The sequence below is a fragment of the Trichomycterus rosablanca genome, chromosome 4, assembly GCF_030014385.1.
Source record: "Trichomycterus rosablanca isolate fTriRos1 chromosome 4, fTriRos1.hap1, whole genome shotgun sequence".
In the NCBI taxonomy this organism is placed as follows: Eukaryota; Metazoa; Chordata; class Actinopteri; order Siluriformes; family Trichomycteridae; genus Trichomycterus; species Trichomycterus rosablanca.
The window spans coordinates 1,027,062-1,052,110 of record NC_085991.1 but is presented as its reverse complement, the minus strand read 5'-3'; the positions used below and the strand labels follow the sequence as shown (position 1 = coordinate 1,052,110).

General features: G+C 46.6%; 1 protein-coding gene across 1 annotated transcript; it reads left to right on the top strand.

Moving 5' to 3' along the window:
- On the top strand, window positions 1-25,049 carry rbm33a (RNA binding motif protein 33a). The gene is made up of 19 exons (XM_062993730.1): window positions 1-116; window positions 2,154-2,226; window positions 2,718-2,766; window positions 2,856-2,929; window positions 3,861-4,086; window positions 6,641-6,778; window positions 7,823-7,997; window positions 8,214-8,431; window positions 9,793-10,099; window positions 10,440-10,501; window positions 13,234-13,357; window positions 13,452-13,753; window positions 15,235-15,492; window positions 15,585-15,896; window positions 16,973-17,665; window positions 19,390-19,608; window positions 19,755-19,946; window positions 21,227-21,315; window positions 21,622-25,049. The coding sequence occupies exons 1-19, from the start codon at window positions 101-103 to the stop codon at window positions 21,668-21,670; spliced, it is 3,576 nt and encodes a 1,191-aa protein (XP_062849800.1). The 5' UTR covers window positions 1-100; the 3' UTR covers window positions 21,671-25,049.

Here is a 25,049-nt window from a genome sequence, read left to right as displayed (position 1 = left end):
AAGATAAACGTATTCCTGATGTACCGGCGTGTTTTATAGAGAATATAATTAATAATAATTATAATAATAAGGGTGTGGAGGATCAGGACCGAGGGAGCTGATGGCGGACACGCAAGGTAACATCATTACAGTACACTGATTCTGTTAGCTTCAGGCTAGCGCTGCTAAGCTAACATGCTAACGGCTACAATAACAATACTGATGTTGCAGTTAATTATTTTTTTAATATTAATTCTGAAATATGTATTTAGAACACGCAGATACTTAAATGTGTAACTTGTAGTTATATCGGTGTGCTAGTCGTAAGTTTAGTAAATAATACTATTATTTTAGTGGCTAACGCTAGCAAGCTAAATCTCCGTGTTTCCGCAGAAATCGACTTTACATAACCAGACGTGGTTAATTATAATGTATTTTATGTATATATCTATATATGGCTAGAATGTATATCCATTATTCTTTCTTTACTTATATTTGCTGCGTTTTATATCCATTGTAGGTTCGTGTAGGTACAAATGAAGATAAACGTTTACATTGACTCGTAAAAAACGTGTCATTGCAATGCTGTGATTTCACTGATTTCTACTAATCTTCTTTTTTTCTAAATATATGAAGCACAAAGTACTTAATCCAAAAATTACAAACTTAGATGAGTTTTTTATACGTTTAGTGTCTTTTCTAAAAAAGATACACACTAATCTATGGCTGGGCGGTATGAGTAAAAATGTGTATCACGGTATTTTTTAAGATTCTGACGGTTTCACGGTATATCACGGTATGTTTTGGGGCTTTTTATATATCTGTGGCTTATCCTACTGTCATAAGTGCATAGAATATAAATAGTATTAATTCCACCATGTATATAATGAAGGTTTTGAGCACTATAAGCTGCTCGGCCCCACAAAATGACACAATATATGATGGAGTCAGTTCGTGTGAAACAGCTGCAATAAATACAGTTTTTATTGTTTATTTAATATGTAAGTATCGTATAATTACCCTCAGCTCTCCCTTTAACTAATAAAACCATGTTTGGAAACTGGACGACTTTAAATCTCTCTGATTCCAGGTCACTTATAACGTTGGTTTAGTGACTGACCTGAAGTATTTTCACCGCGGTTAGACAAACCTGGAATCCAGAGTTTTAATTATGGCTCTGAAAGCTTCATTCTCGTCTGTCTATAGAGGAATCGTGTCTTTGCACACGGGAATCGTTACTGCGTTCATAATGTCGTTGTTTGTAACAGTCGTGGCTCGACACACTGTGCAGTATAAAGTGTTTTAGTCTGTTCTAAACTTCTGATACGGCTCATTTCTTACGGTGCATATTTGGTCTCCCTCTCTTCATCCTCCATCTGTTTTTGTTTTTTGTTTTCTCACCATGCTGAGGCAACCTCTATCATCTGTTAACATTGTTATACTAACACTTCCTGGATAACTACTTAATCTGCACGGTGCTCCAGAGCACTTTCAGCTGCAAATAATTATTATATGATCTGCTGCCTATTGAAGCCTAGAGCTGTTAAAATTAACTGTGCTACAGTATGGCGGTATATGAAAAATCCATACTGTACAAGGAATCAAAGACGACATACCGAGTGTACCATCACACCGCCCAGCCCTGTGTATTGGCTATTTTAGTAGCCACACTTATTATATAGTCACAGTGAGCTTCACATAACCTGACCTGATATACCATGCAAGAAGATCAGTACAGAGCTCCTCAGACTTTCACACCAGAAGGCTTGTTGCTCAGTATCATTTGGATTTTTGTTTTCAGGGCTCTGGGAAAGATAAGATAGCGTTTTATCATCCCACAGGGGGAAATTTGCATTAAAGTACTTAGTAATTTATCAATCTCCATTCCTACTGCTCACAAATTTGTGCCGTCAGGCGGCACCTAAGTTTTCTATGAGTGGTGAACTTATCAAGCGGTGAAATACCTATTTGTGTTTTCAATGATATTTCCTAACCATTATTTATTAGGGCAATGATGCCAGCTTTGTCTGATGACTTTATTGATCTTGATGTTTAAGAAACCTAGTCATAATTACCTTCAGTGTTCAGTATGTCCATCATAACACCAATACACAACACAAATACGTTTCCTTCATGCTGGAATATACAAATCTTTTTTTTTTGTCGATTTTCAGATGATTTTGATGAGTATGATAAACCTGGAGCTGAAAGATCAAGGAGGAGGAGAGGAGACGATGATGATCTGAGGTGAGCAATCAGATGTTGACAACATTGACCATTCACAGGCACTCCAAACCAGCACCAAAGTGGTGGCGCAGGTGCCCAATGCTGAAGAGGTCTCAAGCTCTTGAGTTTGAATCTCTGTGCAGTTGGCCGTGCACATTGGATGGAGGTCTAATGTGTTGGTTAATTGATACTCCTACTTAAGGTGTAGGAAGGTCATGGAGAGCGTAGTGTGTCTCTCCGTACATCACGTGGCTTTTCGTGAGACTTCATCTCCGGCTGGTGAAAGCAAGTTTGTTACAGTATAAATTTATGTCTTTATTTTTGTATTTACAATAGATGACCAAAATTATCTGGACACCCCTTCTAAGTTCAAAACCCTCTTGGATAACCAGGACCATTTGTGTCTGTAGTGTCTGTAGTGAACACTAGGACATTTCACTACAGTATAATCACGCAGCTGAAGAGATGCGAATGTCTAAATAAAATCTCAACGTTTTTCTTTATTTTTACAGTGATTTAGAAGAAGACCTGCTCGATGAGGACTGGCTCTCATCTAAAAAGGTACTTCAGAGAAGTACTTCATCATCTACAATATAATCATAGGCATAAGAATGTACCATCCTAACTGTGGGGTGTTTTTCATCTTCCAGAATCCATCAGAGCTGTCGGACGAAGAGCTGAACGACGACCTGTTGCAGAGTGATGAAGAAGATCAGAACACCAGGTATGGATTGTGTAGCGGAGGGGCATTATACCCTTTAAAGGAAACACTGGTCGAGGCGGCAATCAATGGAATATTGTATTCCGATTAGAGAACACAATGCAGAGAGAGGTTCCTTATTAAATTGCTCCTTTATTACAGTGTTTTTGTACAAGCTGTGGCAAATATGCTGGGTTTACAAGCGGGATGGTGAGCTGTGGTCTACAAGGAAACAGCAGGATAAACATATTAACAGATTGAGCATTTCTATCTAATACTTCAAGTATAGACTGAATTAGTAACAGACTAATTATGCATTGCTTGACCCTGCATACACTAAGTCATCGTGTAACTAAACAGTGCATTAACTCAAACACTTAATAAATCAAACACAACGTATTAAAGTTGCAAATAGGCTGTCCAATAGATAATAATAATACCAAAATATACCAGAACATAAACAATACACGCTCTTCGTATTAACAAGCACGCATTAATGTCCGTTATATCCACGATATTCACTCATCTCACAGTCTATATACATTAAGGAAGCATTTTACTCACTGTATGTCAGATACGCACAGCAAACATCAGGGTTAACAAACTTTTCGGAGCACTTTCACGGCACCTGTTTGCTCTCTTTTTGCGCTTTAAATTTAGCGAAGCCAAGTGACGTCACGGTCGCGTGTGTTCAGGTAAAACCGATGAACCTTCGTACAGATTGATTAGTGAAGATTCAGTCTTCAGCACAATTCCGTCTGCTGGGCGCTCGACCAGGCTGATGTCCGTGCTGAGACATGAATTAGGGTGTCCACGGTGATGGGCTGGTGCATTAGACAGCAGTCTGTGTTTATTAGAGTTAAAAAGAGTCACGTTAGGAACACTATGTCGTCATGCTGCTCTTCTTAATGTGTGTTGTATATTTATTTGTGTTGTGTGTGTGTGTGTGTGCTAGCGCGCAGGCTGCGGTGGTGAGCCTGAACGCCACGACGAGCCTCTGTGAATCCTACAATCTTCAGGAAGGTGATGAATATTTGGAGGAGTACGGAGCTACAGAGGGAGGTGAAGGGTACAGGGCGGATGAGTATGGAGACGAGTACAACACGGCACAGAATGAAGAGGCGTATGAGGACGAAGTTCTGGAGCTGCAGGTCAACGAGCCCCTCGATGATGAATTTCAGGTGAGCATGGCTGTTCCTGTTCTGTAGGGTGAGGGATCTATTAGATGTGGATCTGATGGTGTGTGTGAGGGTGAGGGATCTATTAGATGTGGATCTGATGGTGTGTGTGAGGGTGAGGGATCTATTAGATGTGGATCTGATGGTGTGTGTGAGGGTGAGGGATCTATTAGATGTGGATCTGATGGTGCGTGTGAGCGTGAGGGATCTATTAGATGTGGATCTGATGGTGCATGTGAGGGTGAGGGATCTATTAGATGTTGATCTGATGGTGAGGGTGAGGGATCTATTAGATGTGGATCTGATGGTGCGTGTGAGGGTGAGGGATCTATTAGATGTGGATGTGATGGTGCGTGTGAGGGTGAGGGATCTATTAGATGTGGATCTGATGGTGCGTGTGAGGGTGAGAGATCTATTAGATGTGGATCTGATGGTGCGTGTGAGGGTGAGGGATCTATTAGATGTGGATCTGATGGTGCGTGTGAGGGTGAGGGATCTATTAGATGTGGATCTGATGGTGCGTGTGAGGGTGAGGGATCTATTAGATGTGGATCTGATGGTGCGTGTGTGAGGGTGAGGGATCTATTAGATGTGGATCTGATGGTGTGTGAGGGTGAGGGATCTATTAGATGTGGATCTGATGGTGCGTGTGTGAGGGTGAGGGATCTATTAGATGTGGATCTGATGGTGCGTGTGAGGGTGAGGGATCTATTAGATGTGGATCTGATGGTGCGTGTGAGGGTGAGGGATCTATTAGATGTGGATCTGATGGTGCGTGTGAGGGTGAGGGATCTATTAGATGTGGATCTGATGGTGCGTGTGAGGGTGAGGGATCTATTAGATGTGGATCAACCTGCAGAATATTTTAATCCTGGCGATGAGGGAAATGTGGTACCACACACAGTGCATTCTGGCTTCTGTGCCGGTCAGAGTGCCCATGCATCTCCTGTCCACCATACAGAAATCGAAACTGGAAGAGATTGAACCATGACTCCTTCTGATGTGTCCGTGGGTCCGAGCATTTCAGGGAGCACGTTAGACAGGTGGTGTTTATGTTTTGGCTCGTGTGTGTATATAACGTTCAGAGATAGCAGGTGGATGTGGACGTTAGGTGTGTTTGGTTATCTCCTCAAGCGCTGACAGGAAGCCCTGATTGCTTTCTCAGACGTCGTCTGTTCGTCTTCTTTAGCAGCGCTCCTCTTGAGCCGCTTTGCTCTGCCAATCTCGTCCGTATTAAAGCGTCGGAATCTGATAAGATCCGCCCGGGTGAAAAGATCATTACACTCGTTTTTTTTAGCGCTGACACGACCCGATGATTGATGAGTTTCTTCCTTTTCTTTTCTCGTGCGCTTCTGTATGAGCGGTGACGGCGCTGTTGGGACGTGGAGGACGTTTTGTCTCCGGCACAAAGGCTCTCGGATAAACCACCAACCTTTTGATCCGTATGTGGAGGGGATGGAATCGTTCTATGTAAATAAACACGCAAATAAATACCTGCGTGTGTGTGTGCGCGCGCGCTTGCTTATAAAATATTCTATGGTTGAGGGAATATCAGTAGCGCCACCTAAGTACGGGTCCGGATGGCAAGGTCGGACGGGGTTTTCCTAGGCCCTGTGTGAGTCAGGGAACCAGAAGCGTGACAGTCAGCGGGACGGTGGGAGCTGCACGGGGTTGCGATGTACACCAGGGGATTGGAAATGATTAGATTGGGCAGATAAAGGGGCGAGACGAGTGCTCAGCGCTCAGCTTATTATTATTTCAAGGCATTAAAATGGTTTTCGGCTCTGCTAATCAAACCTGGGAGTCTGATTATCAATAAAAGCGCAGAGAATCTGTGCGTCACTCTTTCAGACCTCGGTATGAGCGGCATTTTCCCTCGCCGTCACCGAGCCGTCTGTTGTGCGCTCGCTCGCACAGACCCAGTCAGTCGATGATATTTTCGGGCCCCGGCTGAGCCGCGCCCGTGTTTATCCCCGGGTTTTCCGTGTGTCATGTCGAGCATTTACATCTCATTGAATTTCAAATGACAGCAGGAATACTAATGGGGCATAGAGATGCGAGCGAGATCCCCACTGTTATGCTAATTCGACACCCCCGCTATCTGGGATCGGTACACGCACCCGCTCTATTCCTCTTTCATACGTGACGTTAACATGTTCATTCCCGGCCGCGCCGCCGTCATCAGGTGGCGTTGATGAAACCAGACGAGCTTCTTAATTCGCAGGTCCAGAATTCTGCGCTCGCATTAGAATTAGGTTTTTTTTTTTGGTCCTGTTCAGCATGTATCAGATCTATACCTCATCCCAGACTACCTGTATGATGTCCTTAGGTCTGTGAGCTAGCAGGCTCCTTGTTCACCTTCTTTACCAGACGGCTCCGAGCTGAATGAACACTGTACCCTTTGTATTCCTCCACCACTCGTGGTAGTGGCAGAAAAGGAGCTGATTTCCGGTATGGATGTTTGTATCCGTACAGTTTTTGGCCAGCGTATTAGACCGCCGTGCCACCTAAGCGCCTGTGAACGCAGGTTAAGGGTTTGCGTTTGTGTTTCCTCCAGGTCGACGAATACGCCGCCGAGCAACAGGAAGAGCCGACCGACCAGCCAGAGCTTACTGAGATGGAGGGAGAGGAGCCTGAGGGGGAGCTGGGGGATCAGTATGATCAAGATTCATCACAGCTTACAGAAACAGAAGAAGTGAGAGATTTTATTCATACATTCATTTATTAATCTATACACCGATCAGCCATAACATTAAAACCACCTCCTTGTTTCTACACTCGCTGTCTATTTTATCAGCTCTACTTACCATATAGAAGCACTTTGTAGTTCTACAATTACTGACTGTAGTCCATCTGTTTCTCTACATGCTTTGTTACCCCCTTTCACCCTGTTCTTCAATGGTCAGGACCCCCACAGGACCACCACAGAGCAGGTATGATATGGTGGTGGTGTGTTAGTGTGTGTTGTGCTGGTATGAGTGGATCAGACACAGCGGCGCTGCTGGAGTTTTTAAACACCGTGTCCACTCACTGTCCACTCTATTAGACACGCCTACCTAGTCGGTCCACCTTGTAGATGTAAAGTCAGAGACGATCGCTCATCTATCGCTGCCGTTTGAGTCGGTCATCTTCTAGACCTTCATCAGTGCTCACAGGACGCTGCCCACGGGGCGCTGTCGGCTGGATATATTTGGTTGGTGCACGATTCTCAGTCCAGCAGTGACAAGTGAGGTGTTTAAAAACTCCGGCAGCGCTGCTGTGTCTGATCCACTCATACCAGCACAACACACACTAACACACCACCACCATGTCAGTGTCACAGTGAGTGTAGAAACAAGGAGGTGGTTTTAATGTTATGGCTGATCGGTGTACGTTTACATACAGTTTACACTAATTTCACTCTGGCGACCTCTGCTGGTTTGCATGATTTACCTGGTTGTGGGTGCCTGGGCCAGAAAGCTAAACGAGTACAGTTAGGATAGGAAGTCTGAGGAAAGCAAGGGTTTGGGGAATTTACCTCGTTGCCGCTATAACAGTCTCTTACTGCTTAATCATGGTGCCAGAACACACTGCTGAGGTGTCTTATACACCTGGCAGGTATAAAGATGCAGCCTGTGTAGATGAAGGATGAAGTTGCCAACGTGCACAGGGGAATTAAGTACATCCAAATTAAATGAAGCTGGTTTATGGTGTACATAATAAGTGTGTTTGATTTTCCACTCTCGCCTCCTCTCTGCAGAGGGAACCCGAAGCAGAACCCAAACCCGAATCAGATCTGAAAGAGGAATCCGAAGAGGATGAAGAGGACGATGAAGAATCGGGCCGGCTGCGCTTCAAAACCGAGCGTAAAGACAGTCAAGTGGTCAGACTGTCTGATGCCTCCAGCAAGAGGAGGAACATTCCAGAAACCCTGGGTGAGACCTGCTTTTATTTACAGCAGAAATGATGTTTTCAGTCCTTGGTGCTTCCAAGCAGGTCCTCTGAGGTTGGTCTCCCAACCTTGAGCAAGATAATCTGTATATAGCTGATATTCCAGGGTCATTCTGGCTTTTCCAGCTCCTATAACCAGAGCAAAAATCCCCCAAACCCCCCAAAGTGTTCATGTCATGAATCTGTTCCTCCCTTTTCAGAACTGACCGAAGAGGCCAAAGCAGACCTGCTGGAGTTCGAGGAGAAGGAGCGTTTGAGGAAACATGGCCGTTTCGGAGGCCGGGGTAGAGGTGGAGGAAGAGGAGGAGGAGGAGGAAGACCTCCTGCTTTTGGAATGAGAGATTTTCGTAAGGATGCCGGGCTTGGGCGGGGCAGGATGAACGAACCGAGGACTCCTTTGATGCAGATGAACTTTCAGGTAAAAATAATAATAAATACAAGTAATAAATAAGTATAATAAATAAATGATTCAACAGTATTAATAAACGAATATAATAAAATAATAATAGCAATATAATAAATAAATAATAGCAATATAGTAAATAAATATTCAAAGTATATAATAATAAATAAATATAATACATAAAATAATTAGCAATATAGTAAATAAATAATAATAGTATATAATAATAAATAAATAAAAAAATTAAAAAAAATAATAGTAATATAATAAACAAATAATAATAGTATGTAATAATAAATAAAGTAAATAAAATATTAGCAATATAATAAGTAACTAGGAATAGTATATAATAATAAATAAATATAATAAATCAAATAATAATAACAACGTAGTAAATAAATAAATAATAATAGCATTATAATAAATAAATTAATAAGTAAATAATAGTAGTAAATTATAATAAATAATCCTAACACAGGTTCAGTCGGCCGTGTCTGAGGGGGGGGAAGGCTGAATGTGTATTTGGCTCTATGCTGCTGCAACAGTGTGAGTGTGTAGCGTGTTCCACCATACGAATTAATGCATCTGTACCAGGTACAGAACCGGCCGGTGGATTCATACATGTCGAAGAAGGTGTGCACTTGAGGGAAATGGGTACATCCAAATTCAAATACAATAACGCGCTTTAATAAGAAGCCCTCACGTGTGCCCTCCTGTCCTTTCAGGTTAGCGCCTCGGTAAAACGGAGTAGGTTTACTTTAGAAAAAGTCAATTAGCCGGCCCGCCGTCGTCCGTTATCCGTGTTGATATAGGGATTATATCGAGCGACCTGGCGGCGCTCCATCCGACAGCATTACGCTAAATTAATCTCCACTTTGTCTAAGGATTTAGACCTCTCTGCTTATTTTATTATTAAATATCTATCGAGCAGAGTAATCCGCCGGGTCCTGAAACCATCCCCCACATCACCCCACAGCCCTGGTTCCCCCTCAGTCCTTCTCTGTGCTCTGTTTTAATCCCCTCGTCCTGAAGAAGAGCCGTGCTGTTACTTATCGTATTTTATTGTTTATTAAAACAGCAGCACTTCAGTCCTCAGGCTCTGTAATGATATTTATTAGATCTAGCAGGATTAGATCTGGAGTAGATCTAGCAGATCCTCGGCTTTATATAAAGCGCCTCATATCAAACAGTTCTTCTCATTGGAGGAGCTTTGAAAGGGTCAGTGAACAGCGAACTGGATAAAAGTTGGCGGAATACATATCGTGCAGTTCCATTTCATCTGTTATCAATAGGCATGCATAAAGTAGGCTAATCCACTTATTGGAAGGAGCGCACTTGACTAATATCCTCTCTCTCTCTCTCTCTCTCTGTTTCAGCCTCGACTGGTCCCTCCTTTGTCTCATCACCATCAGTCTCGCCCCCCTGTTCCACGTGGCGCTCCCAATCTCTTCTCCACCCCTATCATCCCCATTCCCCAGCAGCCGCTGCAGCCCTTGATGCCGCCCCGCTCTCCTGCCCCGCACAGACCCCCGCAGGACCTGCACTCGCCACGCCCTCACGGACCACCGCGCATGCCCCCGCAAGCACTTCCCAACCAGCATCATCATCAGCAGCAGCCACCACCCAAAAACATTCACATCAACCCTCACTTCAGAGGATCAGCGAACACCTCACCTGTACAAGGTACACGCCACACCCCAGAATGATCACATCCAAAACCCGTGGTATTATTTATGCACCTAGTGCCACTCCTCTGGCTAGATTTTGAAACTTGACCGCTGGGATTGATGTCATCCAGCCACAAGAGCAAGTCGAGGCTTGCAGTCAGCCTTCAAATTCATCCCAGTTGTGTTTGCTAGGCCTTAGTGCCATAGTAATGGATGTTGTTTTTGAAATGTCCACATAATTATGGTTATATAGTGTTGATAAATATAAAAATGTATAGGGGTGTGAATACTTTTTCCCAGGTGACATTAATGTTTCTCGCTCTCACACTTGTTGGGTTTCTCTTTTTCTCTCGCAGTTCCTTTGATGCCTCCTGTTCCGAATCAGCCCAGACCCAATCTCAACCATCAGAGGTTTCCGGTAAGCATGTGCAACATCTAATAGATCCCTCACCCTCACACACACCATCAGATCCACATCTAATAGATCCCTCACCCTCACACACACCATCAGATCCACATCTAATAGATCCCTCACCCTCACACACACCATCAGATCCACATCTAATAGATCCCTCACCCTCACACACACCATCAGATCCACATCTAATAGATCCCTCACCCTCACACGCACCATCAGATCCACATCTAATAGATCCCTCACCCTCACATGCACCATCAGATCCACATCTAATAGATCCCTCACCCTCACACGCACCATCAGATCCACATCTAATAGATCCCCTCACCCTCACACACACCATCAGATCCACATCTAATAGATCCCTCACCCTCACACACACCATCAGATCTACATCTAATAGATCCCTCACCCTCACACACACCATCAGATCTACATCTAATAGATCCCTCACCCTCACACACACCATCAGATCCACATCTAATAGATCCCTCGCCCTCACACGCACCATCAGATCCACATCTAATAGATCCCTCACACGCACCATCAGATCCACATCTAATAGATCCCTCACACACACCATCAGATCCACATCTAATAGATCTCTCACCCTCACACGCACCATCAGATCCACATCTAATAGATCCCTCGCCCTCACACACACCATCAGATCCACATCTAATAGATCCCTCACCCTCACACACACCATCAGATCCACATCTAATAGATCCCTCACCCTCACACGCACCATCAGATCCACATCTAATAGATCCCTCGCCCTCACACGCACCATCAGATCCACATCTAATAGATCCCTCGCCCTCACACACACCATCAGATCCACATCTAATAGATCCCTCACCCTCACACGCACCATCAGATCCACATCTAATAGATCCCACACCCTCACACACACCATCAGATCCACATCTAATAGATCCCTCACCCTCACACACACCATCAGATCCACATCTAATAGATCCCTCACCCTCACCATCAGATCCACATCTAATAGATCCCTCACCCTCACACACACCATCAGATCCACATCTAATAGATCCCTCACCCTCACACGCACCATCAGATCCACATCTAATAGATCCCTCACCCTCACACGCACCATCAGATCCACATCTAATAGATCCCTCACCCTCACACGCACCATCAGATCCACATCTAATAGATCCCTCACCCTCACACGCACCATCAGATCCACATCTAATAGATCCCTCACCCTCACACACATGCACCATCAGATCCACATCTAATAGATCCCTCACCCTCACATGCACCATCAGATCCACATCTAATAGATCCCTCACCCTCACACGCACCTTTTTTTGTTTTGGTTTATCACTGTATCTTACAGAAGGGATTTTTAATTATTTAATGGGGTGTCCACATACTTTTGGAAATAAGCAATAATCAGTACATTTTCCTTTATTAAAGCGTCCATTTTTCCGTTTGTCTTGTTTTATCTCTCGAGCAGATCCTAACGGCGACATATTGACCGTCTCGCCACGCATTAGCCGGGGATTAGCGCGCCGCCGTTTTCTTATTGAGCGAATGCAAACTCTGAGCCATTGTGAGCGCGTTTAATCTCCCATTGTGTTAGCGCCGCTGACCCTCTGAATGAAGCGCTAGTGGGCCAGCACAATGCCGCGCCGCCTCTCTGCCTAGCTAATCTGGCTGATTGACTTTCCGTTAAGCAACTTTCTCCCCGGCGCACCTTCACCTGGATTAAAATCCTCCCTCACATCTAAAGTCCTCGCTAATGAGCCCCGAGTGGAGCGGCGGCCCTGAGTGAAGGCTCAGTATTGTAGGAGGATAAAGGAGACGGTGATGAGGGCGTCCGCATTCAGGACGCAGATTAGACGGCCGCTATCTCGGTTCCTGCAGGAACGTTAAAGACGGACGGATTTTTTATAATAACAATAATAAGTCGCCCCGGTTAACATTCTCACCTTCACTAGCCGTGACGCCGTTAACGGAACCCTGATCCCACAGATTATCAATTGTGCTTTATTATGCATGGAGGAACACACTACACTCATCCACCACTCCTGCTGATACCTCAAGCAGACAGCAGGTGTCGCTGTTCCTTCACAATTCATCCTCTTCCTCAGGACACGCCCGACTGTATTTGTAGCGCGTTCTCAGACTGGAACCCTGGTCGCTCGTTAGCCCGCTGCGCCACGCCCAAGGGCACCGTTCTCCCTAAAAGTGAGCACTATCTGCTGCTAACAGGTTAGTTGTTATTGACTGGCAGTGGTAGCTCAGCAGTTAAGGTACAGGACTAGTAATCGGAAGGTTGCTGGTTCAAGCCCCGTATCTGCCACTGTTGGGCCCTTAAACAAGGTTCTTAACCCTCATATGCTTGGAATTAAAGCGTCTGCTAAGTGCAGTGAATGTAAATATTATTATATAACAGTTTGGGGAAGGCTCCTTTTCCTTTTTTAGACTCGGTTCGGTGGATTTAGTGTTAGCAAGCACATTTGGTATGAATCGGAATGTCACTTGTGAGTCGGGATATTACATACAAACAACATGGGCACAAATGACCACAGACAAAGTCCGAACTTCCATCCTGTGGAATTTTTCTTAGTATAGTAGATGATTTTGTAGTGCAAATGGGGTGTGATTTTAATTTTGAATGTGCCCACACACTTGTATGGTGCACAACCCTGTCGGAAAGGGTTCGGACATGGTTACACCTTCTTGTTTTTGGGCAGGGTCCTATGGAGTTCCAGCCGCACCATCAGGGGAATTTCCTCCAGCCTCAGAGACCCCCGCCTCAGGAGCAGTGGAGAGGGCCGCCGCCCCCCCACCAGGACAGAGACCCCTTCTTCAACAACGGTACACCTACACCACACACACACACACACGGCGGCGTCTCGGCTCGCTCCCGGTGCGTCCTGGGTAACGTGTTCCCTCTCTCTCCCTCCTGCAGAGCCTCGTTTCCCAGGGCAGCCCATGTTCGACCTGGCCGGTCCAGGTTCCCTCCTGAACAACAGCGTGCTCTCTCTGGCCTTTCAGCAGCCTCTGCCAGGGGCGGGGCCGGGGCTGGGACCGGGGTTCTGCCCGCCAGGTGGCGGAATGTTCCAGAGAGATCTGCCCCCTCGCCCCAGCCTCCCCCCGCAGCCGGCTCCCGGCCCGCCCTCTCCGCGCAACTTCATGGGACACAGACAGCCGTTTCCTCCACAGCAGCACGGCGCCCCCTTCAGTCCTCAGCACGCACCGTTCGGCATGCAGGTAACACACACACACACACACACACACACACACTCCTCAGCATGAGAGGCAAACGTTAGAGTCTGTGCACTGTATGGGGTGGCACCGTGACTCGCCTCACAGCAAGAAGGTCCTGGGTCTGATTCTCAGGTGGAGTGGTCCGGGTCCTTTCTGTGTGGAGTTTGCATGTTCTCCCCATGTCTGCGTGGGTTTTCTTCTGGGAGCTGAAGAAAATAACTGTACGCTGTATGGCCAAAAAGTATCCGGACACCCGTCTTAGTGATAAAGTTCAGGTGTTTCAGCCACACTCATTGCTAGTAAAGGAACTCTGCATGGAGCCCACACCTTAAGGATGAATGGGAACGTCGATTGTGAGCCAGCCTGTTCGCTCAGCATCTGAGGCTTTTTTTCTTTTGAGAAAATGGTCACAGATTCCCATAGATACTCTCCAAATTCCTGTAGAAAGCGTTTTTAGGAGAGGGTTTGAATGAGCCACGTAATTGTTTATGGATTTGATTGGGATGTCCAGCAAGCTCCCAATCGTGTGTCCACATACGAGTTTTAAAGACGTTGAGTTTCGAGGTATTTTTCCCATAAGGATGTTTGGGAAACCTGTTAATGCGTCCATGGTCCCGCGGAGCTGCAGATATTTTAGTCTCATGTAAAATAATGAGGTTGTTTTTGATACAAATATAATATAAACACACTGAACTACAATTACAAACAGTTAAACATCAATAAAAATACAATTAAAGCTGCACTTTAGTTTTACTTCTTTATTGTTTCCTGACGCTTCTTAATGGTGGAGATGCTTGATGATGGAATACCGTATTCCCTTCAGCACCGGCGCATTCACATGAGTAAGTTGTAGTAAAACAGCGAGTGAGGAATGTGATTAGTGGAGGAACTTATGAGCAGTAATAATGAAGAGAAGTTTAGTGCTCCTGTCTCCTTCTTTTACTACATTAAACCACGTTAAGCTTTATTTTCAACCAGAAGCGTTTTAGACTCTGGGAGAAGCTGATTCTGATTCTCACCATTTCTCAGAAGCTGGAGCTGTAACACAAGTTTAAAAGTGAAACAGGGAGGAGAATCCAGATAAACACAGATACATGTGGAGCTGTAACCCTGGATCTGAAGCTTATTCCACACTGATGCAGGTTCAGATCAGATTCACACGCTGATGACGGTTTACCGCTCAAGCCGAGCGCCGAACAAAGCGACGGTCACACAAACATTAAGTTTAGGGTACAAATGTATTGATGAAGAGCGAGAATTCGAGTTTAGGGGACGTGGAGTTACAGGATACCGCTGTATTCAAATAAAGTTTAACATGCACAAAACACGAAATAAACTTGTACACTGATGCCCCCTTGTGTTTCATTTTGATGCAATGTTTGTGTTGCCTGGCTCACAGTAAAATCGTGGACAAAATGTGACTTGCTTAAAAATAAGTTCGAAAAACGCTGATGTAGACTTCCTGTTCCTGTGTGTGTTTCCAGGGCCTGATGCAGCCGAATCTTCAGCCTCAGCACCACGACCATCCTCCTTCCCATCATCCCCTGCGCCAGCAGCACCCCCACCACCACCAGCACGACGGCCCACCTCCGCATAACCAACATCAGCACCAGCATCTGCGCCAACCCGGAGAGCAGCATCCCATCATGCAACACTCTCACCAACCGTTCCGCCAGCCGTTTCAGGGAGGAGCCAGACCCATGAAGCCCGGCCCACAGAACAACCCCGGCCGGTTAAGAATGGTGAGAGAGAGAGAGAGAGTGATGCATTCTGGGAGTTGAAGTTTTGTGTATTAATAGTTGTAGTGAATTGCTCACTGTGTTTGTGTGTGCAGGGGACGCCTTCGCCCCGCCCGCAGCTACAGAGCGCCGCTCAGCGCAACAGTAACCTCCGCGAGCTGCCCATCGCACCCAACAACAACCCCAACCGCCCCGCCCAGCCTAGGCCTGCTAACAGGGTCGCCCAGCAAAACGCCAGGCCCGGCCTGTTGACAGGGGGCAACGCAGTGGGGCGAGGGCGTGGTGTCGCTCCACGTCCGGGGGCTCTGCAGCAGAGCATCAGACCTGTACAACAACAGAGGGCACCTGCACAGCCCAGCACACCTGCACAGCCCAGCACACCTGCACAGCAGAGCACACCTGCACAGGTAAATTCAACCACACCTGCACAGGTACATCAAACCACACCTGCACAGGTACATCAAACCACACCTGCACAGGTACATCAAACCACACTTGCACAGGTAAATCCAACCACACCTGCACAGCAGAGCAAACCTTCACAGGTACATCAAACCACACCTGCACAGGTAAATCCAACCACACCTGCACAGCAGAGCAAACTTGCACAGGTAAATCCAACCACACCTGCACAGCAGAGCAAACTTGCACAGGTAAATCCAATCACACCTGCACAGCAGAGCAAACCTTCACAGGTACATCAAACCACACCTGCACAGGTAAATCCAACCACACCTGCACAGCAGAGCAAACCTTCACAGGTACATCAAACCACACCTGCACAGGTAAATCCAACCACACCTGCACAGCAGAGCAAACTTGCACAGGTAAATCCAACCACACCTGCACAGCAGAGCAAACTTGCACAGGTAAATCCAATCACACCTGCACAGCAGAGCGAACCTGCACAGGTAAATTCAATCCAACCACACCTGCACAGGTAAATCCAATCCAACCACACCTGCACAGGTAAATCCAATCCAACCACACCTGCACAGGTAAATCCAATCCAACCACACCTGCACAGGTAAATCCAATCACACCTGCACAGGTACATCAAACCACACCCGCACAGGTACATCAAACCACACTTGCACAGGTAAATCCAACCACACCTGCACAGCAGAGCAAACTTGCACAGGTAAATCCAATCACACCTGCACAGCAGAGCGAACCTGCACAGGTAAATCCAATCCAACCACACCTGCGAAGGTAAACCCAATCACACCTGCACAGGTAAATCCAATCCAACCACACTTGCACAGGTAAATCCAACCATACCTGCACAGGTAAATACAACCACACCTGCACAGCAAAGCACATCTACACAGGTAAATCCAATCACACCTGCACAAGTAAATCTGATCCAATCACACCTGCACAGGTAAATCCGATCCAATCACACCTGCACAGGTAAATCCGATCCAGTCACACCTGTACAGCAGAGCACACCTGCTATTGACATTTTGGTGTTGTTGTGCAGGACGATGAGGACGAGGAGACGCGTCAGTACCGGCTGAAGATCGAGGAGCAGAAGCGTCTGCGTGAGGAGATCCTCAGGCGGAAGGAAATGCGCAGGCAGATGCAGGCGGGCGCTCGCAAGAAAGAACTGCTGGAGCGCATCGGAGCCCAAACGCCCCAAACCACCCCGACCCAACCTCAAACCACCCCGACTACCCCGGTGCCCCCTCCTCTCACACCTAACGGGGTCAGGCCCCGCCCGCAGGACATCGGTGCCCAGCCGCAGACGACCGGTCAGCAAATCCAGTGTGTGCAGAACCCGCAGGTCCAGGTTACCCAGAGGCAGAACCTGCCCAGGCAGGTACCACAGGGGCAGAACCCGCCCAGGCAGGTACCACAGGGGCAGAACCCGCCCAGGCAGGTACCACAGGGGCAGGTACCTCAGAGGCAGTTTCCGCAGGGGCAGAACCCGCAGAGGCAGTTTCCACTGAGGCAGGTTCCACAGCAGGTTCCACAGGTCCAGGTTCCGCAGGTCCAAACCCACAACCTGGTATCTTCTGCACCTCTGGAGGAGAAGAAAGTGGGCGTGGTCCAGACACAAACGAACCCCCTCAGGACAGGAGGGAAGAGGACGGTGATGCAGCGGATCAATTCCGGGGGCATCAGCTCACCTCAGATACCCCAGAAAGTGCGAGTGGTGAAGAGGCTAACGGGGGTGAGTGATCTGTACGCTGTGAAAAAGTATTCGCCCCCCCCCTTTCCCTTAACCCTAACCCACATTTTAGCAGGTACATAAACTGACATGAACTTGTACACGAGCGCCCCCTTGTGGAGGGGTTTATGTTACATCTTGTGAACCACAGTGTGACCAGATTGCCACAATTTTTATTAATTAACTTTATTTTGCGTTGTGTAAAACAGGGTGCACAAACTTTTGCACAGTCCTGTCAAGTGTGTCGTCACCTATTACCACGTGCCGTCCGGTCATTCCTATGTGATGTTTAACACTCATTACTGACAGGTGTATAAGATGATTGATTATACACTAAATTATATGCAAACAGTTTAGGGAAGGTCCTTTCCGGTGCAAATGCGACATGGTTTGAGGAGTTTGGTTGTCGTTCCGATCCTACTGCTCCCAGTTTACCTGCTTTCAGCACATCAGGGTCAAGAACTGACTGTTCACGTGCTGCCTAATTAATATACCCCCTCCCCATCCCCCTTTTGATCTTGTGGCTGATTGGTGTATGTATAGTTTGGTCTGAACGTCGAAGGGTCACGTGTGCCGAATCCCACGAGGTGTCCAAGCTAGGGGATCCTCTGAATGCACCCGTCATCATCTCCAGCTTGACAATCTTATCTCCTCCCCCCTCCCGATCGCGACCCGGCGTCAGAATAGACGTCGATCCCTCGCCGGGTTCGATTAATCTTCTTCCCTCAGGTATCTCTGTTCCGAAACCTTCAGGAGAACGAGGGGCGCGCACACGTCTGGATTTTTCCGTCCCCGGCTTAGCGCCGCTGATAAGAGCAAATTAAACGTTGACAAAAGCCGAGCAGGATCGGGGAGGAGAATAATGCAGCTTAGCGTTCCACCAGCGGCTCCGGATTTCCTATTCAGCCGTGTCGTGATGGCGCGTCTCTTTTTGGAGACGTGTCCATAACACTAAGACAGAAATCGAGCGCGGCCAAACTTAGACATCAGAAACGTTCAATCCTTAATAGAAATGAGCCGAATCTTGGATGTGAACGTTGTAGAAATAGGCTTACTGTTTGCTTCAGTTCTCAATGCAGCGTTCTTCACTTCCCCTCCTGTCCATTACGGCCATTTACGTTTACATTTTCAGCATTTAGTGGACGCTTTTATCCAAAGTGACTTACAGTACTGTGAAGGTATGTTGTTCAAGCAACTGAGGGTTAAGGGCCTTGCTCAGGGGTCCAACAGTGGCAACCTGGCAATGGTGAGGCTTGAACCAGCGACCTTTTGATTACTAGTCCAGTACTTTAACCGCTAGGCTACAACTGCTCTGTAGTCGCACTTTCGGTCCCACTGCGCGAGTCTTTCTTTGAAAAAATCTATCCGTTTCTTAATTTCGCCTTTTAGTCATATCCAATTCCTGCCCTGCCTAAATAGAGCCATATCTAACACACACCACGTCTCCTTTTGACCTCCCAGAGACTCGTCGCAAAGAGAGAGCATTATCACGTACGTACAGTCAGGCACTGCTCTCCATTATTCACAGTCTCTGTGCAGCGCTTCATCCTGCCAGCAGAGGCCGCAATTGCAGCAGGTCAACCAACTGCATGGATTCAAGCGCTGAATTCTGTGTCCCCTGGTTGCGTCCCAAACCTCATCCTGCGTGCTGCACGGTCGAGCTTTGCAAAGCCTTGTTTATACAGAGCTGCTTTTGTGTCAGTAATGGACGTGTAAATGTTCTACAGGGAGATGTTGGGCCTGGCGTAGACCTTCCAGTCCAGCAGCCGCCCCCACTGCAGCAGCAGCCGATGGGTCGCCTCGCCCCTCAGCAGAGACTCGGTGCTGTCAGGAAGGTGGTGGTGGGTACAGGCGGGCAACAGCAGCAAGCACCACCAAAACATCAGCAACAAGCGCTACAGCAGCAGCAGAGGCAACCGCCGGCGGAGGTGAACCAAGCTAACCGGGTACGTAACCCCGCCCACCCCACCCCTGACGTCTCATTCACCCGGTGGCACCGCTGAGACCCGAACCCGGGCCTCAGGGGTTGTGGGCTAGCCTTATCACCTCGTGTATAATCCTGACGTGGCGTGTTCATCCCCTCCCTGATCAGGTGGTGGTTTCCGCTCGGGGGCGTGGCCGGGGCCGCGGCGCCGGGGTGCGGGTGATGCAGAAGCAGCCGAACAGACCCAGCAGCGCCCAGGTTCCAGAGTCTCTGCCCAGCACGGTGTCTATAGACGGCCTCTCGTCCACCACCACCGAGAAACAGATCCAGAACCTGCTCAGCTCCATCGGGCCCATACAGGTACAGCAGAACAACGACGCATCCTCACGTGCCTTTGTATTTATAGTTTGAGGGGGGGTAGAGCCACGCCCGCTGCTTTCTTCTTCTGTGGAAAAAGTAAGTGCTCCCTATTCCCTGATTGTGTTCTCTGCTTGAATGATTTCGGATCGTGTGTCTTACATCGAGGTTCTCCAGCACCTGTGTGACCTGTGTGAAATAGTTACGGCCCCCTTAATTCGGTGACTGGTTGCACACCTTCAGCAGCCGTGTGGCAACTAAACGCAGCCTCTCTTTCAGGTTCGAGTCTCCACGTCAGGTCATTGACAGATGACTTTCTGATGGTTCCGATGGTAAAAGATGCTGCACCTTTTTCCTTTAAAGTGTAAATATTTTAGAAATGTCAGTAGTGTTGGAAGAGGGGATTTGGGTCAGCGCTCTTGACCATGCTGATGTCATTTTATTATCACATTTGCTGATGCAGTTCAGCAGCGACGGTTCTAATGTTACACAATGGCGCCGCCTGCTGGCCAAATGTACATTTACATTTATATTTACACTTTTATCCAAAGCTACTTACAGTACTGTGACACTGTCTAAGCAGTTGAGGGTTAAGGGCCTTGCTCAAGGGCCCAACAGTGGCAGTTTGGTAGTGGTGGGGCTTGAACCAGCGACCTTTCGATTACTAGGCTACAACTGCCCATTATTATTATTATTATTAATGCATTATTTTACATTAATTTTACTTTTCATATATCTGAATGAACATACCCTCCAGCAATCATCTGCAAAGTTTATGAACTTTTAACACAATTAATTTATTCCAAGCTTAGCCCTGCCCCCAAGAGACTTAACTTAAGATTAGCTTTAGTTACTCACACAGTTTATTTCTAGCACAGGTTAAAACAGAATGTATACTTAAACACGAAGCCTACCTAAACCAGGAGTAGAAGTGTAAACAAATGGAAGACACCAGCACTGATACACAAAATGAATCAGGAGGAGAAATAACGATTCATGAAACCAAGATGCGATTAAACTAGAGCTGAAGTTTTAAAGATTCAAACTTGAGCGGAAATTGTTTTTCCTTGATATCGGAGAGCAGCTACGCTGAGCTCTCTTTAAAACACAGGTCCAGTTTAAAACAACACAGGGTAAGGGGACCAGATCCCAAAGAGCGAAGTGCCTGAGCGGGTGTGTACCACCGTAGAGGATCAGCGGGATGACGTTTAGGGGATTGTTCTAATCCAGTGTGTCTCACGACTTTAATACGTTTTTATCTCGTGTGTTTTTGTGTTCTGTAGATGCTTCAGATGATGCCGCAGCAGAGGAGAGCCATCGCAAAGTTTGTGGACCCTCAGCATGCTCAGAGTTTCCAGCACAGCTTCCACAGGTAACCCCAAACCCCCATAGTCCAGAGTAACTGTTCAGGTACTTTTTTAGTTGTAGGACCCTTGAACATCATAGCAGCTTTGTCATACTCGGAATTTGGGAAGTCGTTTGGGTTTTCAGCTCCGTAGATGCGACTCATCATCCCATAATCGGGCCAGATGAGGTCCGACGTACAGACAGAATAGATGGATTGGGATTGTTTTGATTAATTTCGTGTCCGAAAACCCTCTGTGACCTGAGCAGGTCATTATATTTAGGGGTTTATTTGGGAGTACTGTAAGGTAAATTATGTCTTCTGATCGTACAGGCACATGATCGATCTGTCCCACATCGACGTGAACATTATCGACGGCTGACGACCTGCTGACGTTAAACCCAGGAGCTTCTGGACTCCCAAAATCACTCGTGAGACACTAAAACGATCCTCTGAGGAACCGAGACGGGGACGCGAGCTCACCGGCGGATTCCACCGCTCTGCATTTCGCCCGCGCCCGTCGTGTACGTTTATTTTATGTGTTATGAATTCCTGAGACGGGAAGTGGCTATGACTGAACAGACGGTGTGTGAGCGGAGAATCAGGAGTGTGCGTTTGATGTTGGGATGATGAGACGGGGTAATGGTTGCTCCCATCGCCGTTTTTCCTTTCAAAACGCACCTGGACTCGTTTCCTCGTTCTGTTTTTGTATAGTTGATTAGTTAGCTGGTTGGTTGGTTAGCTGGTTGGTTATGTTTTGAGTCGCCGCTAGGATCAGTGGTTCATACAAGCTGCAGTGTTCAGTTTCAGATTCTCACCACTAGAGGGCGGCGTGTGAACATACATAGAAATAAATCGTCTTTACTGCGTTCATGTTTAATTTTTTTCTTTTTTTTGCTTGTTTTTCATGTTTATTTTTGCAGCTTTGCTTCCAGTAACTAGTTTTTTATTAAGAAAGATTTTAATTTTATTTACACGCGTGTGTAAAATCTTTAGCTTGCTCGAGTTTTTCTGTACATATGTGATATTAAGCTGCTACGGCGTGTTAGTTTGACTGAACGGTTGTTAGCACAGTTCAGTTTTCTTTACTCATTTCCTTTTGTCCGGTGCTAATCACCGACTTCAGGGTGTGCTCCTTGACCTCAAGGCCGCCAAACAGAATCGGAACCTTCAGCATCAGCGCTTGACCTCAAAAATGCTTTTTAATTTGATTGATTACATTAAAGGGGCATTAATTCCCACAGACACACTCGGAAATCTGGCGGAAAGCCTTCCCGTGGTCGTCCATCAGGCTCTCAGTCAGGCGTCCTCATACTTTCGGCTGCGTGTACGTTTTGACGCTACATTCGTGCAGCTTAGTCATTTCCCATTCTCTGTCTATTTGTACAGAGGAACACGCTGCGCTCTCCGTATTCCTCCACCACTGGTGTAAACGCCTCACCCGGACAGTAGGGTGCGCTGTTTTAGCTCCAGGTTTGTAACGTCCTACGGTTGCACCACCGAGACTCGAACCCAGGTCTCGGAGGTTGTCTATGCTACAGTGCATCGAACCTGCGGCTTCTGAACTGCTGTGACAGACCGGAGATAAACGCACTCACACCCCGAGCGAACATGACGATGTACTTCACCTGCTTCAGCTCCCAGAATGCATCCGTTTTGGTGCTTTTAGCGTCCGGTTAGCATTGACGTGTGCTCGTATTTTCGTCTAGCGCGCTGACGTTGCTAACTTCCAGCGCTGTACCGCGATTCGAAGCTCAGCTGTCGAATGAGTACGCACGTGGTTGATTCAGTCGTGCTAGCTTTGTGTCTCGCTCTCGTTTTCCCACGACCCCAAAAAAAAAGCCTTTATGTTCGTTTTTGTTTGTTAGCCGCTTAAATTCGGACGCTTGGTGCCCCGCCCGTTTTTTTAATCTAATTGCTAAGTTGCGTTGGATCATAATTAAGCATTTTTCTCCTCGTATTTAGTTTTTCTCCCGTAATTTCTGATTCCATTCTGAGATCTGAGGCGATAAAAGTATGAAAGTGCATCATGGTCCATCTCCAGGCCTTCTTCGCTTATGCTAGCATTGCTAACAAGCGTAAAAGATTAGCATAATATACACTACATGGCTGGTATGTATGTGGACACACGCCAGTCGAGTTCTGCTGTTTCAGCCACAACCGCTGCACACAGGTGGTGTGTTGAGTTAGTTATGTGTGGGTGTATGTATGTATGTATATATATATATATATATATATATATATACCTTAGTGCCAACACTTTAGGGAAGGTCCTTTCTCGTAGCAGTCGGAATGAATTGGAATGCGTATCGTGAGTCTGAGCTTCTCATTTAACACCAGTGTTTGACTCGACTCCACAAATGCTCTGCTGATTAAATGGCCACAAATTCCCATGGGCACACTCCAGAATCTGTGTTTCAGAACTGGATGCTCATGGTTGTGTGTCCACATACTTTTGGACATGCAGTGGATGTCTCTTTTGTTAAGCCGCGCCCTCAGTTTGCATTGCCGCCCAGTGTAGGTTAGAAGTTAGGAGACGACGATGATGATGATGATGATGATGATGAAGATATGAACATGGCAGGAACCTCTTGATCTCCCCCTATAGTTATGTGAACCACAGCCGTCCTGTTTAGAGAAACGTCCGGAACGTCTCATTTCTCCACTGCGTGCACCAAACCGACCCAAACAGGAACCGGTGGAACTCAGGGTTCCGGTTCTGCTGCACTGAGCGCCACCGCAATTCATTTCGGAGTCGTTTTAGCCATGAGAAGTGCAGTTAAATGTGCGCAGGATTGAATTTTAGCTCCGGTCTTATTAGGTGGTTGTATAAAGACAAGATAGAATAATCAGACTAACATAATATGTTTTGCCATTAAATGACACACACAGTGTTAAAACCCAAATATATAAATACGAAAATATTAGGTGGTTGTTATTTAGCAAGGGAGTCTACCATGTTTTCATTTGTGAACAGGAAGAATGATGGGGTGAAGTAGTTTCATCATGTGTCCAGATAGTTCTGCTCACTGTATGTGTAATTATTAGTTAAATGTGCGCTGTGTAGTTCTGGTGACCTCTGCTGGTGAAGCGTGGAACTGCAACGAAAGGAAAATTCGGTTTCAGTACCGATGCTGCATCATGGTGTATTTTTATTTTATTTTCTTCAACTGTGTCATCCTGGTCAGGGTCCTGGTGGATGCAGAGCCACCTGGAAGCTCTGGGTGCGAAGCAGAAATACACTTCATTCAGAACGAAATGTTTTACTCTGGGACACACACACACACACACACACACACACAGTGGGCAGTTTAGATCAGCCAGTCCACCTTCTGCATGCACCTTAGGAGAACATGCAAAACTCCTGTCAGACAGTAAACACAGGCACTCTCAGGATTAGGAATATTGTATGAATCTAAATCATTTGTTTGGTGTTTTGTGCTGACCAATCAGCCCCGAGTACCCTGAGGTCCTGCCGGAAAAATGTGCGTCCGGTTTGGTTCCGTGATCAGCGCTGTGGTTCACGTATTAATTTACCCTGCTCGTCCCTCTGGGTCGTGATCAATACCCTGCTGGTCCGTGTGCTGCTGTGTGTTGGGAGCAACTATTACCGGAGTCCATCAGCTTCTTTTCTCCACGTGCTTTTTGTTTTTGTACAAAAGTCTGTGTTCAGGGGGGCGTTTCCTCCCCGGCTAGCTTATTATTATAATTATTATAATCATAATTTGGAAGCGTTTTAAAGATTAAAGAAGAAAAGCTTA

Excerpts from the sequence above, each read along its gene's own strand:
- rbm33a (XM_062993730.1), top strand. Across the intron at positions 2,767-2,855 it reads ACTGGCTCTCATCTAAAAAG|AATCCATCAGAGCTGTCGGA; the intron begins GTACTTCAGAGA and ends TTCATCTTCCAG. Across the intron at positions 8,432-9,792 it reads TGATGCAGATGAACTTTCAG|CCTCGACTGGTCCCTCCTTT; the intron begins GTAAAAATAATA and ends TCTCTGTTTCAG.